Source organism: Myxine glutinosa, chromosome 4 (assembly GCF_964187855.1).
Source record: "Myxine glutinosa chromosome 4, kmMyxGlut1.1, whole genome shotgun sequence".
Taxonomy (NCBI): domain Eukaryota; kingdom Metazoa; phylum Chordata; class Myxini; order Myxiniformes; family Myxinidae; genus Myxine; species Myxine glutinosa.
This window is the reverse complement of record NC_136264.1, coordinates 130,490,015-130,507,937: the sequence shown is the minus strand read 5'-3', so window position 1 is coordinate 130,507,937 and position 17,923 is coordinate 130,490,015. Positions and strand designations below refer to the sequence as shown.

The 17,923-nt window shown below is 44.8% G+C and overlaps 3 protein-coding genes across 3 annotated transcripts in view; all 3 read left to right on the top strand.

Moving 5' to 3' along the window:
• Nucleotides 1-13,241, top strand: part of FGL1 (fibrinogen like 1) — a 52,250-nt gene extending 39,009 nt beyond the window's left edge. The window contains exons 5-8 of the mRNA XM_068113387.2: nucleotides 1,034-1,131; nucleotides 8,334-8,422; nucleotides 8,542-8,732; nucleotides 11,710-13,241. Coding sequence (XP_067969488.2) covers nucleotides 1,034-1,131; nucleotides 8,334-8,422; nucleotides 8,542-8,732; nucleotides 11,710-11,875 — 544 coding nt within the window. The 3' untranslated portion in view covers nucleotides 11,876-13,241. The remainder of the gene's footprint in view (nucleotides 1-1,033; nucleotides 1,132-8,333; nucleotides 8,423-8,541; nucleotides 8,733-11,709) is intronic.
• Nucleotides 11,882-15,349, top strand: LOC144891646 (uncharacterized). Its single transcript, XM_078775304.1, has 3 exons — nucleotides 11,882-11,959; nucleotides 12,082-12,159; nucleotides 15,128-15,349. Exons 1-3 carry the CDS (start codon nucleotides 11,882-11,884, stop codon nucleotides 15,347-15,349), a joined length of 378 nt encoding a protein of 125 aa, XP_078631430.1.
• An 82-nt stretch (nucleotides 15,350-15,431) lies between these two features.
• Nucleotides 15,432-17,104, top strand: LOC144891805 (uncharacterized). Its single transcript, XM_078776403.1, has 2 exons — nucleotides 15,432-15,742; nucleotides 15,953-17,104. Exons 1-2 carry the CDS (start codon nucleotides 15,735-15,737, stop codon nucleotides 16,590-16,592), a joined length of 648 nt encoding a protein of 215 aa, XP_078632529.1. The 5' UTR covers nucleotides 15,432-15,734; the 3' UTR covers nucleotides 16,593-17,104.
• Nucleotides 17,105-17,923: the final 819 nt, after the last annotated feature.

The window sequence follows — 17,923 nt, the reverse complement described above, 5'->3', positions numbered from 1 at the left end:
AAGAGGAAAGATTTCATATCTGAAGCAATGATGGATTCCATGACTTTGCTGATAATTGGGAGAAGGCTGATTGGTCTGTAGTTGCTAGGATCTGTTTTTGCACCTTTTTTGTGCAAAGCGGTGATGTTGGCTGATTTCCAAGCAGATGGCAGATGACCTTGAGCAAAAGAGAGGGTGAAGAGAACAGAAAGAGGGAGTGAAAGAGCGGAAGAACATGATTTTAGGACCCGTGGGCTGATGCCGTCAGGACCAGTTGCAGAATCAGACCTGCCTGCGGTGAGTGAGTGAAAGGCCCTTGGAGTTAGCTTCATCGCGGGAGATTCCAATGAATCTTAACACTGACCCAAATTCAACACTGACCCAAATGTACATTGTACATTTTGAGCTGTTACATTGTGGCCAAACTGCTTCACAGCATCTTGTCCAATCATTCTCTGCAGGATAACGTGATAGAGTCCACTACAACCTCAACTAAGGCCCAGCCCCCATTCCACCCAGGCAGAATGATCCAGGAAGCCAACTGGCTGGCCGACGGATCTTTATGGGATTTAGGGAGATGCTGAAGGACAGTCCCCATCAATGTCAAAATATGATGTGGAACAGCAACAGAACCTTCAAGAACCACCATTGATGTTTTGTGAGACGTGGATCGGGCACACCTCTGTGCTCCGAGTCGAGTCCATTTTCAGGACTGGTTGAAAAGCCGGTACAAGGTACAGATGGCCTTGGATAACAAGGTATTATGGCTGTCAGTGCCAATGGTAGGTCATGTATCACTCGATAAAGAGCCAATCAGGAAAAAAATCCTCACAATTGATGAATAGAGGCAATAGAAAGGAGAGAGTAGAAACACATGTAGGAAGGACATAACTTGTAAGACAGTGAGACCATTCTTTTACGTGGGGAATCATTTTATAAAACGTAACAGTGCATTCCTGTGATGAGCATAATCATTTTGAATTGCATTTAAAAACAATAACGAATCAGTAGATGTGAATCAAATTCAACACTGACCCATGTGTGAATCTTTAAGGAGCTGGGAGGAGTACAAGATGGGTTTTGGAAACTTTGAAGCGCACGATGGTGAATTCTGGCTGGGAAATGACATCATACACCAGATAACCTCACAAGGTTTGCTGCACACTCCGGACTACATCGCACAAACACAGAAGGCACAATTACAGGACACGCATATCCAAATTAACATCAGAAGTGTTACTATGAATTCTTGATAATCGGTAGTGTGGTTACAGGCCAGGAGAAAACATTTCTCTAACTCGGGTCTAATCCTGCAGAATTGGCTTCCACTTCACTTTCACTTTGATTTCAACTTTCTCCGGCATCATCTAGTGCAAACATATTTTGTGAAAATTGGATTTTAAAACTGAAGAGGCTTCTTGTTTACATCTCAGTTACAATTGTGTGCCAATAATTTCTGAGAATTGTCCCGTTGAACATGGATGTGGGAAAACACGTGGTACAAAAGGACTTTTTTTTTTGGACTTACCCAGGTTTGATAGGTTCCTGAGAAAAACAGATGATGTAAAGGTGTTTGCCACGCTCATAACATGAGCCCCCTTTCCCAGTTAATTTGTTTGGCTCGGAGAACCCAAGCTCGGAGTGATTTACAGTACATAACACACTGGTGATTGCTTTGGTTTTGATATGGCATGATGGAAGCATGAACAGGCCAGCTCACTATCATCCAGGCTTGTATATCAGCCACGAGAAAAGCAGATTGGCTTGAGCAATTGGTGCAAATCTGGCAGGTGATTAGAGGCTGCAGCACAAATGTACAGAAGATGGTGAGAGATGTAATTTGGGTAGGCTTTATCAGAATAGTACCGAATAATAGGGAATTTAGGTGGGTGGTAGGTTGTCCGCATCTGCCCAGAGGTGGTGCCGCCACCTCTCCCTTAGGAGCCTTTCGCAGAACATTGGTTGAGTTGTGAGCTCTTTGAGGATGTTGAGGATGCTGGATGGGGGAATTTGTGGGTTTTTGTGAATTATTTCTGCCTTACTGGTTGCATTCCTGATTCTGCATTGCCAGCTAAAGTGTACCATTGGAGTTAGTGTTCCCACAGGCTTGCCGCCAAAATTCTAGAGGCCTAAACCCGGGTGCAGCACCTTGTGAGGTTGCCTCATCATCTGTCACATAGTCTCAGGTCCTTTCTCTGCCTGTTCATTACTGGAACCTCATTGAGCACTGGATTCTGGGAGGCCCTCGCAAGGCCATAAGTTTACACTGATTGTGCCACCTGGACCACTCCTTGTTTGTCTGTAAAATTCTCTGTAGCCCCTTGCCCCTCTTTATTTTACCGTGTCAATCATCTGCAGCACCCCTATTTTTCTTTATAATACAAGTGGATGGTCTGCCATCTTTCTTTGCTTTTCCACCGGGGGCGGGGAACTCTTTGGTTCTTGGACTTGACCACTCCCATGTGGGGTTAATAAAAAAAAAAGGGAAACAGCAAAAAAAGTTGAGGCCAAACCTCAAAATAGTTGCATGTGCTGTGAGGCTATGGTCCTATACTGTAAGCGCCCAATATGTGCTTTTTCTTAAAATATGTGCTTTGTGTTGAACACACTCGCTTTGTTTTATAGTCCCATGCGGTGCATCTTCTCAGGGTGAAGGGCAGTGAGGTGTGAGAGAGGGACAAGCAAGGTTACCTGCACCCGATCACAAGTGACCACATTGGTATACTGTACTTTATTGTACTGCTCTATATCGGTGCTTGGAGGAAGCCATTTTGCGCCAAGCATGCATTAGCTTTCATGGAAACTTGCACACAAACAAACCAATAGTCATTCGGTCATACACATAATCATGCACACGCATATTTATGGGAGAAGAGGGACAGGGGAGAAAGGGCATGTTACTCGTTGTCACTATCTTTGGACCAATGGGGTTAGTTTTTGCTGACATTTGAAACAGGTCCCTAAGACTCCGACTATCCCTGATACAGACAAAAGAGTCAGACCAGCTCCAACAATGAGAATTTCAGATGAGAAAACCCACAAGTGTCCCACTCCTGCCCACTCTTTCTTATTAACAATGCATAATTAATATTGACCATAATAGAGAAGCTTATTGTGATTGACATCATAACTGACTTCCTCATAAAAGTGACCAAGTTGTGTCGCCTGATCAAAATCGGGTTATTCCGCCACCGAAAGTGGATGGAGGTTATGTTTTCACCCCTGTCTGTCTGTTTGTGAACAATATATCTCAATAAGTTGTAGACGGATTCGGACGAAATTTGGCAGAGAGGTAGTGTATGTGACAAGGACGAAACGATTAGATTTTGGTGAAGATCCTAGTAGAATTTTAAAAGTGATTCTTCAACATTGGGAGATGGGGCCAAAAATGATATATAGCAGGATATCTCAAAATGTCGTGGACCGATTTTGACGAAACCTGGTGGACAGATTGGGTTTGTGAGAAGGACTAATCGATTCGATTTTGGTGAAGATATGAATATGGATTCGGATACGAGAATTATTTAATATTGAAGTGATTCTTCACCATTGAGTGATGGGGCTAAAACCGATATATAACATGATATTTAAAAAAGGTTATGGACGAGTTATGACTAAACTTGGTGGACGAGTTGGTTAGGTGACAAGAACAAGGCGATTAGATTTTGGTTTAGGTCCGAACCCAGATTTGGCCTATCAGTGGGATACAAAACATAAACTGTTCAGCCTGGCGGAGGTATGCGCTCTACCGATTGCCGTTCTAGTTTAGACTTCAGTAAAGCATCAAATTCAACATAGATCTGGCCATGTGTGAAGCAGGCCGTGTTTGAGGTCGTGACTGGTTGAATGTGCAGACGCAGCCCAAGCTCCATTCTCCCAGCCGAAGGACCTCCTCTTGAGTCAATGTGAGATGAGAGGCAGACATATGAACATATTGTTGTGGAAATGACTTCTTCTTGGGTGTAACATTGCTTAGGATAGTTTAGTTATCTTTGTAGTAAATGTCTTTGAGTCAGCATGAGGTCAGCATGAGGAGTCAGCATGAGGTGATTTAATGGTGATATTAGATATGCGTCACTTTATGTATAGATAGACAACATCCACTTTCTCTAATGTGTGTGTCTAAAAACCGCGATCCATTTGAACCCTTATTTAATGTTCTACCCTCTGGAATCTGACTTGTATGCTATTTTTAGTGTCTGGGTAGACCATCAGCCTGCAGTTTAATCGGGAAAAGCCATGCCCTCCATCTCAACCAGTCCCGCAGCACCAGGACCATCTGGGTGAAGGTCGGGGAAGGGTTCCCCCACTCGCAGACAGCTTTGAGTCAATGGTGAGTGAGAGGGAAGTGGCACAGTACATCATGGCGGAATGTGGGGGCCAGAGACTTTAAAAGTATGTACACCGGGGAGGAATGAGGAGATGCCCGAGAACCATCCTGTGAAAGGCTGCTTCAAGTCTGCAGATTTGTGTGTGAAGGCCATGCCACCACCCATCCAGCCACGCCCCACCACAGTCAGCCATGCCCCCACCCACTCCCAGCCAGCCACACCTCTCTTCTCCTCTTCCCAAGCCGGACAGCTACTGAAGGGACACACCTAAGCTGCCACCCTGAATCGGTTCCAGCTGTGTCTGAGCATGCTGACACAGCTCTGGTATTTATTGTCTTGTCCCCCTCTCTGGTCTGAATGAATGTCCCCCTCTCTGGCCTCTCTCGTGGAATTAGTCAGGTTCACTATGTTTTTTCGTTCAAAATTTTGGTAGATTAGCAAAACTATACATTTTTGGAATATTCAGAGCATGAGGAATCCAAAAATTAATGTTTACATTTGCGTAGACACCTTTGCGAAAATGACACTCAGCACAGTGATGAAGATCTCTAAAAGCATATTCCTGAACGGTATAGACATCGTAGATCCTGTGTATAGGACTTATAGTTCAATCTGATACTACCTATAACTTCCTATAACAACCTATAACTTCAAAGGACTTGCAATATCATGTATTATGTAATACAGTTATATCACAAATATAAAGACAATGGTTTTCAACTACCTTTGTTTGTTGCTTTTCTATAATCCTGAGCACTATTTTGAGGCCTTTATTGGATTCCTTGACCCAGAAAACATAGGATTAGCATATTTAATTAAGTCTCTAGGTTGACTAGAAGCCGAGATCACGCAAAATATGTATTTTATGGTGGCCATTTTCAAAATCCAAAATGGCGGCCATGCAGGTGTCTGTGCAAATGCCAACATTGATTTTCAGATTCTCCATGCTCTGAAGATTCCAAAAATGTACAGGTTTGCTAATCCCAAAATTTTGAAAGAAATTATATTTGTTAACATAGTGAACCTGACTATCTTCATCACTGTCCTGAGTGTGGATGGTCTGCTCCACCCATGATGTCATCATTATCATGCCTTTGTTCCCCATTGTGAGTACATGACAATGTGCCAAGTTTCAAATGTTTCCATTCAGCGGTTTCCGAAAAATGTTAAAAAATTATTTGCGTTTAATTCAAGATGGCTGCCATACCACGTGTCCTTATGACATCAAAATTATCATAAAAACGTCCTGCATGGGTGTCACTCCTACCCAAAAAAGTTTCCTCTCAATCGGACATATGGTTGCTGGGAAAAACGAGGTTGAGTCTGTACGGACGTTCAACCTGAACAGATAATGCCTCGGTCCATCTTCGGGGGCGGAGGCATAAAAACATGCCATGCGCCTCATCGGCTCCGCTCAGCCATTAATTAGAGATCAGGCGTGCGGCAACAAATCAGCGCAACGCATCGGCTGGCTCCGTGGTCCCAACCACACGGTATTGTGGCAGTAGACATGTGATTCAGCTCGTGGACATTGACTCAACTGGCCGTTGCAGCCGATATTGACGCAGCCCACCGGGATTCGTACCAGAACACTGGGATACACAGCTGTAACAATTTGCTACATGTCTACGATGAGAGGTCACTGACAGAATAAGTTGAAAAGTGTTGGGTGTACTCTGGGTGTACATGGGAAGTTCTACTAAGTTTGGATGGCTACTTCAAACTTAAGGTTTTAACTTTTATATTAAAGTGGGGAATTATCATCGGAAGTGGGTGAATTATTAAGCCTCCCCTATAGCATCGGGGAAATCTCATTGCTGTTGTAGGGTTTTTTCTATATTTGGTGCCCAAAAACTGCCCACAAATTTGAATGGTACCATCGTTTCTTAGAAACCCCCCCAGGAGCACGAAACCCCCCCAGGCGCACGAAACCACCATTAAGAAAGTCTTTTTTTTTTTTTTTTTTCTTCCTGCACCCAACACTCCAAATTTATAAACTATCATTTTCCAAGCTGTATAATGGGAGCTGGCTGGGACTTTTGGAATGAAATTTTGCATCAATAATGTGAATGAACATGAAGTATGCTAGTGTGACCTGATTTTTAAACTTGGCCTAATTTTAAGCTCACGACCTAATAATAGTCATTTAAACATTTTACCATAACTAAAGTTTGTCCGATCGGAACGAAATTTCGCCCTCTAGATAGCTTAATGCAAGGCCCATTTGATTGTAATTTACATCATACCCCTCCAGGGTAAAGATCAAACTCTTACACCCCGAGGAGTACGAACCACCATTGTAGGATTTTCTCCTTTTTTTTTTTTACGGCGTAGCCCATAGGGGAATGCAGTCTAGAACGGTGTTTGTCCGTCCATATATATGTGTTTATGTATGTCCCTCAAAGGTTCCAGTATGTATGTCCCCTCAAATGTATACCAATCAGAGCTGAGGATCTGGTCACATGACAGGGTGATGTGATTACGTCTGATGTCATTACGGCATACAACAGCTGACTCCACACACGGACATTTTTATTCCAATGTCGTTCAGGCCGAATATATCGTCGAACCTGTCATATATCACAATCGCCATGCTCGACCTTTATGTTTTTCATTCAGTGTGAAACACAAACAAACCGATTGTTAAAATGATCATCAAATATCAAAAGCATCGGCGTTACGGATCTTCCAACGACACAGTATGTATAGGCCTTAGGCTTCATGCCTTTATGCCTCACCTTCAGGCTGCTTCGGACAAATTAGCCCAGGTTTCTTAATACAGCAGTGTTGCTTTCGTAATAATAATAATAATAGCATTAATACCAATTATATAGTAAATATAATCGTAACACTGTAATCCCTTTGTCGTTATTGCAAAGTTTGTAGATTGAAGCGGTGTATGGTTCATGAATCAATGATAAAGTGGTGTACGGTACTAATGTGGAAGTAAGGAATTAGCCTCGCTTTTTTAAAAGTAATATTTTCATAATAATAACGTAACGTTAATATTATAGTAAATCTAATCGTAACACGAATCCCTTCGTAGTGACTGCAAAGTTATTGGAGGTTAAAATATATCATCTTTTATTATATTTAAAAAGCGGCAGTTTTTTGTCCGGCCGTCACGCTACGTCATTACGTCGGCTGACTCCACTGACCAACATTTTAATTTACTAGTACACATCTGCTCACTACGGGAGGGGCAGAAAGGGTCATTCCTCTTTGGGGAATATAGATTACAGTCGATCTATGGTCGGGTCTCAAGAACATTGGGTGTGTGTTCATTTACCACGTTTCTTGTGGAGAGATCGCCAAGTGGTTTAAGCATTCGAGCAAGCACTCCATTCAAAACCATTAGGAACGGCTGGCTTGGCAAGCGCTAGCTAGCTGCTTGGTAAATGAGCACACCCTGGTCTTTCTCCCTTTCAGTTTCGTGTTAAACAGCAGGAAAAGTGGGTTTCATTGGTGGTTTTCAAAACAAAACATTAATTGGTGGGTTTCAAAAGGCAGCAACGACAAACGCCACTTTAGCGGCAGGAAGGGTCATGTTATTTCCCCAACCCTTGTGGGGTACATAGATTACCGTAGATCTTCGCTCAGTTCTGTAAGTAAAACTTACCTCACGGATGTCGGGATTCCTCCAAATTTCTTTGTTTAATGTTATAAACAGCATTAGCGACTGTTAAAAAAGCTAATCATATGTGTTTGTGGTTTATAATATTTTACAAGCCCAGCTACGCCGCTGGTAGACTTCCGGTCTTGTTTTTACTGCCAATGCACTAGTGCTGGACAGAATAACTTGAAAATTGGATGTTATCGCTATAAAGAAATCAAACTCCCGGAAGTTGTAAAACCAAATAAAACCCTCTTCATGTTTTGTACTTGCGTGATAACGTCATCCGGCTTTTATTTGTCATTGAGTGCCCTAATAACACTGGATGATAATTCATTGCTTGCATGGAATGTGTTTGGAGCTGTTATTTGTCTGGTGCGAGGTTGGAACTAAACGTGTGCTCGTCCAAGGGACGTATATCTTGCAGATTGATCTTGCAGACTGGAATGGTGAAAAGAGATTTGCACAATACCAGAACTTCCGAATTGCAGACGAGAAGGTGTGTAAGGATGCAGGTTTTGATTCGCTCATATTTATTTCATTCACTGCTTTGAGGATAAAATAACTCGTTTACAGGATGATAATTCACATTATTGTTGGGTTTAAATTTTCTTTCAGAAAAACTATCAGCTCAGTTTTGGAGAGTACAATGGCACGGCAGGTGACAGTCTGTCTGGGGGGTTCCACCCTGAAGTCAGGTGGTGGTCGGATCACTTGGGCATGGCCTTCAGCACATGGGACCGTGACAATGACCGATATGTCGAAGGACACTGCGCAAATGAGGACAAGGGTGGCTGGTGGTTCAACAGGTATCTTGAACAACTGTGGCCTGTAACGTGGAGCCAAAATGTGTCGAATAATAAATGTATAAAAGGTAATTGTAAAATATAGTTAACAATATTGGTTGTAGGAATTATAGAGCTCCTACTGTGGTTTGTTTGGTGTTAGGATGTGCTGCAGGAATTGGAGTGCGTACCACATAAGCAAACCTGCAGGTTTGGCTGACGTCATTATCTTCATATTTTTGTACTCAGAAGCCGAGCGTCGTGGAACAAATATAACACAGAATGGATCAGGGTGCAACAGCACAAAAGGAACAGCAGAAAGAGTGGGGAAACACCAAAAGTGGGGCCAAGGGATAGAATAGATGCAGATGGACAAACAAGGGACTAGGGGAGAATGCATGGGGTCGACAAGATGGAGACAGAATCGAACTCTCACCAAAGAGAAACTGGAAAGTTGTAAGCGGAGTCGGTGGGGTTAAAGGCTTTTGAAAAGATTAAGGTTTTGGATTGGGGACGATCTGAGATGGTGGTGAACAGCTGTCTTGAAAACCTGGAAGGAAGGATGGGATTGAAGAGAATGTGAAACTTAGTTCCGCAGTCGAGGGAAAAAGAGGAACAAATTAGTGCAAGAAAGAGGAACACATTTTTTGACAAGAACAAATTGGAAAAAAAGAGGAATGAATTGGAAAAAAGAGGAACGCAATTCCACAGGCAAAAAAAAAGAGGAACAAATTTTGGATAGTGAGGACTCATTTCCAGGTCTGGCCTGTTCACCAGCCATGATGAAGAGAAAATGGGGAGGGGTCAGCTTCGACTTTATCCAAAGGCTACGTAATGACGTGGCTATAAACTCATTAACCTAGCGTAGCAAAAGTTACCGACAAAAGTGGGGTAGGGGTAAGTTTCCAACTTTTTTTTTTTGTATAAAAGATCGAGGCTCGTGTAAGAACTAACATTAAGCCCCCCTACCCCACCCCCCCCCCAAAAAAAATAAATAAACCGACACACAAAACATACAATAAAGGGAGCGGGAGACAAGATTGGGAGAGAGAGGGAAGCACACAAGTACAACAGTAGAGAACAGGGACATCGGGAGATCTGTGGGAGGGAGAGAGCTTGGGGGGAGGGGCATGGGAAGGAGAGGGGGGGGGGGGGGTGGGAGAGGTATAAAACACATGGACACTGCTAGAACTTCCAGGAAGGAAGTTGGTATTTCAAAAAAGTGGATCTGGGGTGAATTAACGATGGTAGAAAAGATCAAGGTTTTGGATGGGGGAAGATAAGAGATGGTGGTGAACATCTGTTTTAAAGACCTGGAGGGAGGAGTGGGATTGAAGAGAGTGAGGGAGTTTGTTCCAGAGGTGGGAGAAAAGAGGAATGAGAGAGTGAAGGTGAGCAGAGAGTCTTGAATTGACATTTGTTTGGGATTTTTAAAAGACAATTTGAATTAGATTTTGCGCTACAAACAGCAGGTTATAAGTGCCCGGTCAGCAGAATGGATTCACTGAAAACGCGCACACAGCGCATGGGCAAAAAGGCCTCGTGATACATTATTTCCAAAAAAAAAGAGTCACACATTGCGTTATGGGCTAAAGCTGCTGGGCCCACCAGTTTATCCTCTGCTGGGCCCACCAGTTTATCCTCTGCTGGGCCCGCCGGTTTATCCATCTGCTGGGCCCGCCGGTTTATCCATCTGCTGGGCTTGCCGGTTTATCCATCTGCTGGGCCTGCCGGTTTATCCATCTGCTGGGCCCGCCGGTTTATCTGCTAGGCCTGCCGGTTTATCCATCTGCTGGGCCTGCCGGTTTATCCATCTGCTGGGCCTGCCGGTTTATCCATCTGCTGGGCCTGCCGGTTTATCCATCTGCTGGGCCTGCCGGTTTATCCATCTGCTGGGCCTGCCGGTTTATCCATCTGCTGGGCCTGCCGGTTTATCCATCTGCTGGGCCTGCCGGTTTATCCATCTGCTGGGCCTGCCGGTTTATCCATCTGCTGGGCCTGCCGGTTTATCCATCTGCTGGGCCTGCCGGTTTATCCATCTGCTGGGCTTGCCGGTTTATCCATCTGCTGGGTCTGCCGGTTTATCCATCTGCTGGGCCTGTCGGTTTATCTGCTTGGCCCATGCTTATCTGTTGTTTATCGATAGTGTAACTGGGATATGTTGCCTATCTTCAGGATGATCCTAAAGGGCTTGCAGATGTTTGGTGACCTTCTCCCACCACTTCACCCTGCGTATGTGACAGGCGACAGTCCATGCCGCATTTCTGTGCTCCAATAGGGTGTCTGCGCATGCATAATATTGTTTCTGGCGATGAGAGAAAAAAGGACAGGATGACTCAGTCCTGTGTCCGAAATGTCCACAAATCGTCCTACTTTTAAAACTCAAAAGTAGAACTAGCTCCATGATGCTTGCATAAGTGATGTTCGAAATAAGACTGATGTCACTCGTGAAAGATTTCTCAGGTTTTTGAGGAAATAGCTGTTCACCACCACCTCAAGTTGGAGCTCACCCCCCATCAAAGGCCATGACCTTTTCTACACCCATTAAAGCACTCACAGCCCTCCCCAATTTTTTTTATTCTGTATCCATTTTTTCTACCCCTTGCGTTCCCTAACCCTCATCGTTACCTGTATCCCTTGTTTGTCGGTCTCCATCTACCTTCTCTGTCTACCTTCTCCCTTTCTCATGCCGTTCTCTTTGTTATGTTGTGTCCTGATCTGTTCTGAGTTCTAGCTCTTCCATGAGCCTAGATCTTGTTTATAAAAATTAATACTTTTGCTCTTTGAAGCCAGCAACACCACTCATGAGTGGTACATAACCTAAACAAAGCCGTAAGCACAACACTTGTGTGGAAATACCATGTCTCTTATTTACAGCCTTCACCATTTCACTGATTTAGCAACCAGTTAACCAGGATTAATTCGATTTAGCAACCAGTTAACCAGTCTGATTTCACCAAAAGTTATCCAGTCATAATTCACTGAATGTCTGTCACTGTAGGTGCCACGCAGCCAATCTCAATGGCCAGTACTACCCAGGTGGCGTATACTCATCACGCACCGACGATGGCATCGTGTGGTACACGTGGCATGGTTATTGGTATTCCCTACGCTTCAGCCGAATGAAGATCCGTCCGGAATCTTTCCTGCAGATAATTTCTCAATGAAACACCATGATGTGTACTTGTTGTGAAGGGCAGCATTACACATATGTTTTGGAAACATGTTACAATTGTACTCTGCATATAACAGTAACATATTACATTAATCATTGAGGGGGTGGGTTACACCGTGAGTCAGTTTTGATATTTTATTGCCTTTATTTACATCAGCACTTGTAAACCCGTTATTTTTTTGCCACTTTACCATACAGGACTCAGACTGGGGACTGAAGCACTCGGAGTCAGACTCAACTACAACACTGAGCCCAACACACCCACAGTGCAAACAGGTTTGATAAATAAATCAAAGGGGAATGGATGATCCTAAAGACAACACACCCACTAAGACATGTGACCTATCTCAAACACCTAAACATCTACAAGGAAAGAGGGAAAGCACATATTACTTATTTTCGATACAATAAAATAATTATAAAACCCAAACACCTACGATATATTGGTGACTTGTGGTGTTACCTTAGCCTTTCACACCAATAATAGTTATGACGGAAGGAGGAAGGGAGGAAAAGACAAAGAGAGAGAACCTTCTCCAAACGCTATGCTTTCATGAGGTCCACAGAAGTCCGTATGGAGCAATGAAGACAAGAGCACACAATGGCCGGCTCCATGGTGCGAAAGAGAGGAAAAGAGGGATGCTTCTTGGGCAACATCCTGGCATGGAAGGTCGTTCTTAGTGTACCCATATCTGGCTCTTCCGGAATCCCATTGTACCAACTCGCACGAGCTATGCAAGCCTCTCCAATCCCTTCCCTCACTCGCGGCCAACCACTCTGTGCTGGTTCTCCCGCTTCAACTGCCCCGCCACGCTTGACCTCCTCGTTGTACTCCTTTTTGCTGTCCTGCTCCTCCGTTATTATTAACGTTGTGACCATGAGCTCATTGGATTTCCCCATGGACCACTCTAACCCAAGACAAAGCCACTGTTGTCGACAGCTTGAGGTGGGTCTTACCACAGTGCACAGCAGCGAGATGTATCCATGTCGTCTTTGGAGGGGTTTCGTTCGGTGCTTTATCATGAAAACACATTGACAGATTACAAATGGATGATTGAAGGGATTAAGGAGGGGGAAGGGGGAAGGGGAAGAGGACACATACGGAGGGAAGTGGTCACGGTTATCATCTCCTACTACAAACTTCTACATGTGACCTATCCTTTTTACACAGAAACCGCACCCTTATGCTGAACATTTATTAATGACATAAGTCCATATTGCACATGTTACCCTCTATCATTTCCCCAGAGCATCTCCTTATTACCCCACTGATGATCCTTTGCTGACCCTTCTATGTGTGGTTTGTTCTCCATGGCGGTTTTTGAAAATTTTCCCACCAATAAATATTTTAAAACTTTTGCACCAAAATGTTTTTTTATTCTATGTTTGAAGGGCAATTGCTCAACAAAAATCGCTGCTTTGGTTCTGAATCTCGCTCCAGAACACCAATGTAACGTTGAGCTGTGGGGTGGACTCTGTTCAAATTCACCACCTGCACGATCACCAATTTAGCGACAGATGTCAAAAAAGCCCATACACCATCCGCCGAGAAAACCGAACAGATATGTTTTTTAGTTTATTGTGAACAGATGCCCTAACTGGATCTGTAACCACAGCAGTTATATAATTGTCAGAATTGGAATCAGGACACTGGTCTGCATCTAGCGACCGTTACATTGGTATCAAGAGGTTCTAACTCCCTCCGCCCCTCTTACACCCTCCCACTGCTCCACTCCCAACTCTATTCACGTAATAATATAAATGGCTGGGAAGACGTGATGCACGTCCCTGTGAGTTTGTGTGTTCAGATGAACATGAGCGATTTGTCTTAAATTCCATGACACTTTCCCATCTACCCTCTTCTCTATAGCTGATCAGCCAAAAACAAAAATTCACTACCTTTAGTCTAGTGGGTAGAAGGGGGTCTGTGCACCCCCCTAAAATCAACTTCTAATCAATGTCTCTATATCAGAAAAAATGTGTAGAAAACGATTAGCTATGTTAAAAAATTCAAAAAGTGTCCCACTTATCATTTTTATGCAAATTTGTGTCTGTGTCAAATTAGCCGCTAAAGCTGACTTCATCAGACAGGCAGGTGCCGGTATTCTCGCCCGGCATTAGCCGGGGAGCGTTTGGGCGCCCCGGTCTGATACTGCCGCCCACGCGTAGAACAACGTGTGAGTGCACGTGGGTCCCGGCGGTCCCACTGGCCTAGCGCTACCATGTTTAGACAGCGAAATCTGTCCCCGGGCACCGGCACCTACTCCCGGAAGTCGAGAGAATAGCGGCGCCAGGCATGGTAGGACACCCGCGGAGCCCCGGCAGACCAGGGACGCGCGAGCCTACGTGTTAGCGTGCTACGGCAGAACCAACGGCTTCGGCCACGGCCAGGTCGATACTCGGCCCGGCCGCACCGGAAATGAACTGGTTCGACACCCGCGCTAGAGAGGTCGCGGGCGACTGAGATGTATTAACAAATTAATTAATTAATTTGAGACGTCCAATTTCTAGTGTTTGGAAATTTGGAAGAGCTTGACCCTAGCCTTTCCCTTGCGAGGGCAAGGAGGAACGTAACACTTGACACTTAAGCTTAGTTTGAAGTACACCCTGACCAGCATAGTTACGAACCCGGAGGATCGGTAACCGACACAATTTCGGTCTTCGAGGCCGGCCGATAGGCACAGTGTGACCAGAAGGGACGAGGTTCTCCTGACCACGTGGCCCTCGACTTGGTGGGGTTTGTCCGCACAATGTGGGCGCATCAGGATGAACTTTAGCCGGGAAGCGTTTGGGCGCCCCGGTCTGATACTGCCGCCCACGCGTAGAACAACGTGTGAGTGCACGTGGGTCCCGGCGGTCCCACTGGCCTAGCGCTACCATGTTTAGACAGCGAAATCCGTCCCCGGGCACCGGCACCTACTCCCGGAAGTCGAGAGAATAGCGGCGCCAGGCACGGTAGGACACCCGCGGAGCCCCGGCGGACCAGGGACGACAGGAGACAGGCATCAGACAGGCTGACAAGGCAGACAGGCAGGAAACTTCTTCGACCCTATCAAGAGGAAGAAACTCAAGACCATGGAGGCTTCCAGCAAGAAGGTTACCCTCACATCATCACAGGGAAAGGTAATTAGGCATTCCAATACTCAAGGGATCGTTTCCTTTTTAAATGGCATCTTGGACTTGTAATTTAATATGAATTTTAATGGTATACTCTAACACTGACAAGTTACCTTTACTATTCCAGGTCATCCAGTATCAAGAGCAAAGCAATCTTGCATTCCTGCTTCTCGTCAAGTCTCAGAATCAAGATGAGCCATTAGACTTGGAAGAACTCATGAAGTACTGCCTGATGCCTGTGCCCCCTAGCCTTGGGACTCCAGATGTTTTTTTTCTCCAAGACAAACCAAGCCGCCATTCTGCACTACCTTCTGGAAGACACCACCCCATAAGTTCTACCATACCCTGAGGATGCCCTATTCATTCAAGACGGCATGGCACTGCTCCATGTTCTTTACAACCTTCCCCTGCGTGGGGTGAGATATGTCTACAAGTGCTCGATCAGATGGTGGCCAAGAAACACTTCTTGTTCTCAACAGGCAGTTACCATCCGGAATCCATCAAAGCCCAGGAGACGTTGAGGCGCGGCAGCTCAGAAAAGATCATTACAGCTGGACCAGCAACCAGGAAGCCATACAATTTCAAGACATTCCTTGCAAATGATGACAACAAAAAGCAGCTCTGCCAGCTTCTGCTGCGAGTATGGAGTAGTCAACAAACCGTTTCGAGGCTGGAGAGAACTGATATGGCAGTGCTGACCGTGGAGGGGAGAGCCCATCTACTCATCTCATCAAATGGCAAGGTGAGTTAAAAGCTTATACTATTTCAAGAAACCTAAAAATAAAAGCATGAACCTCTTTATGTTCTTCATTCATTACCTTAGCTAAAACAATCGAGTACCCATCTCCTTATTGATAATTGTCTGTAATCTCACATCCTTATGTGTGAGGTATCCTGCTTTCTTTCATATCAAACTGCTTTTCACAAAATTCAATGCCTTTTTATGTTTCAGGTTGAAGTGCGTGAGCTCCCCACTATCTACATTCTACAGCAATCAGGAAGAGACAGATACAATGGTGGTACTGTACCTTCATCACGCCGCCGCCCTCGGCTACAAGAATGCTGTGGTCAGAACCCCTGACACGGATATCTTTGTCATTCTACTCTACCACGCCCACACCATCAAGCTCACTATATACCTGGATACAGGATCAGGAAAGCATCGACAGCTACTCAACCTCTCTGAGCTTGCAGAATCCTATGGAGAAGATTACTGTGCCACTCTTCTTGGGTTTTACGTGTTCACTGGAGAGGACTGCACCAGTTCCTTCAAAGGCAAGGGGAAGGTGGGTCCCCTGAAAAAGCTGGAGAAGAACCCCAGGTTTCAGAAGGCCTTCAGGCATCTCGGTGATGACTGGAACATCAAGCCTCAGGTTCTGCAGCAGTTGGAGCAGTTCACTTGCCTGATGTATGGACAGAGTCGCGAGTCTTCTGTGGACGTCATCCGTACGAAGCTGCTACGGAAGATGGAGGGGGAGGACAAGAAACTTACATCAAAATCTAAGGTGGACCTGGCTTGCCTTCCTCCCTGCCATTCTGCACTGAAGCCACACGTCCAACGTGTAAACCACCGTGTTGCACTGTACAAGTGAGCTCATGAACCCTTCATAGAAAAGCCAAAACCCTACAGTGAAGGACAGCGATGGACGCTAACTGATGAAGGACTGTTGGAAACGGTGTGGTCCTGTGGTCCTGTCCTACCAGCTTCTCTGGTTGATCCACTGGACTGTGGAGATCATGAAGAGGTGGAGAGCAAAGATGAGGAAGAAGAAGAGGACGAGTTTGACTTTGATGATTTCATTGAAAGCGAGGATGATGAATGATGGATGTGGTAAAAGTCATTTGGTCACAAATATAGCACCAATATGGTAAAATTGCCATCAAAAGTCCCTCTTAATGTGTAACGTTGACCTAGATATAGTGACAAATCAAATTCTTGGTTACATTTACTTTATCTTTGAGTGCTTTTTGTAATTATCCTTGACCCTCAAAATGGGTCTTGATATCTTATTTGTGCAGTTATCTGCAGTATTGGTTGACATATAGTGAAAATTGTATTTTTCTGTAATGGCGACACTAATTTGCATAAAAATGATACGTGGGACACTTTTTGAATTTTTAAACATAGCTAATCGTTTTCTATGCATTTTTTCTGATATAGAGACATTGATTAGAAGTTGATTTCAGTGGGGTGCACAGACCCCCCTTCTATCCACTAGACCACTGGTTCCCAACCTGTAGTACGCGTACCACTAGTGGTACGCGAGGGCCTTCCAGGTGGTTCGCGACTCAACCTTAAAAAAAAAAGATTTGGCCTGATAATTTTTTTTATTCCTGATTTCTGATATATTTCATGATTTCCGATGTGCTGTGAGCAAAGTTATGCCCCGCATCGACCAGCTGGTGGAGAAGAAACAGATGCAGCCCTCGCATTAAATTGAAATAAGCCTGATATCTTATCGAATTGAGTTTTTCTGGAACCAGGTGGTACACGGATTGAGTTTTTCTGGAACCAGGTGGTACGCGGCGACGGTACGGGACCTCCAAGTGGTACTCGATCAGAAAACGGTTGGGAAACACTGCACTAGACTACTCCTGAAGATTTATTGTCCCCCGTCGCACCGCGGAGCGAAAGGGGGACTATGGTTTTCCCCTCCGTCCGTGTGTCAGTCCGGGCGTGCGTGCGGGCGTGCGTGCGGACGTGCGTGCGTAAGCGAAGGACCGCATTCGAATTTGGTGTGTGGGTGCAACCCACGTCAAAATCCAAGATGGCCGCCGCCATGTATGTCTGATGCCATGTATGTCTGAACATTGTGAGTGGAATATCTTGAAAAATAAGCGAAGTACCAACTTCTAATCTGGTGTGTGGGTGTATCTAGGCATAAGGAAGAACCCCATTGAAAATTGGGTCGCTACGTCAAAA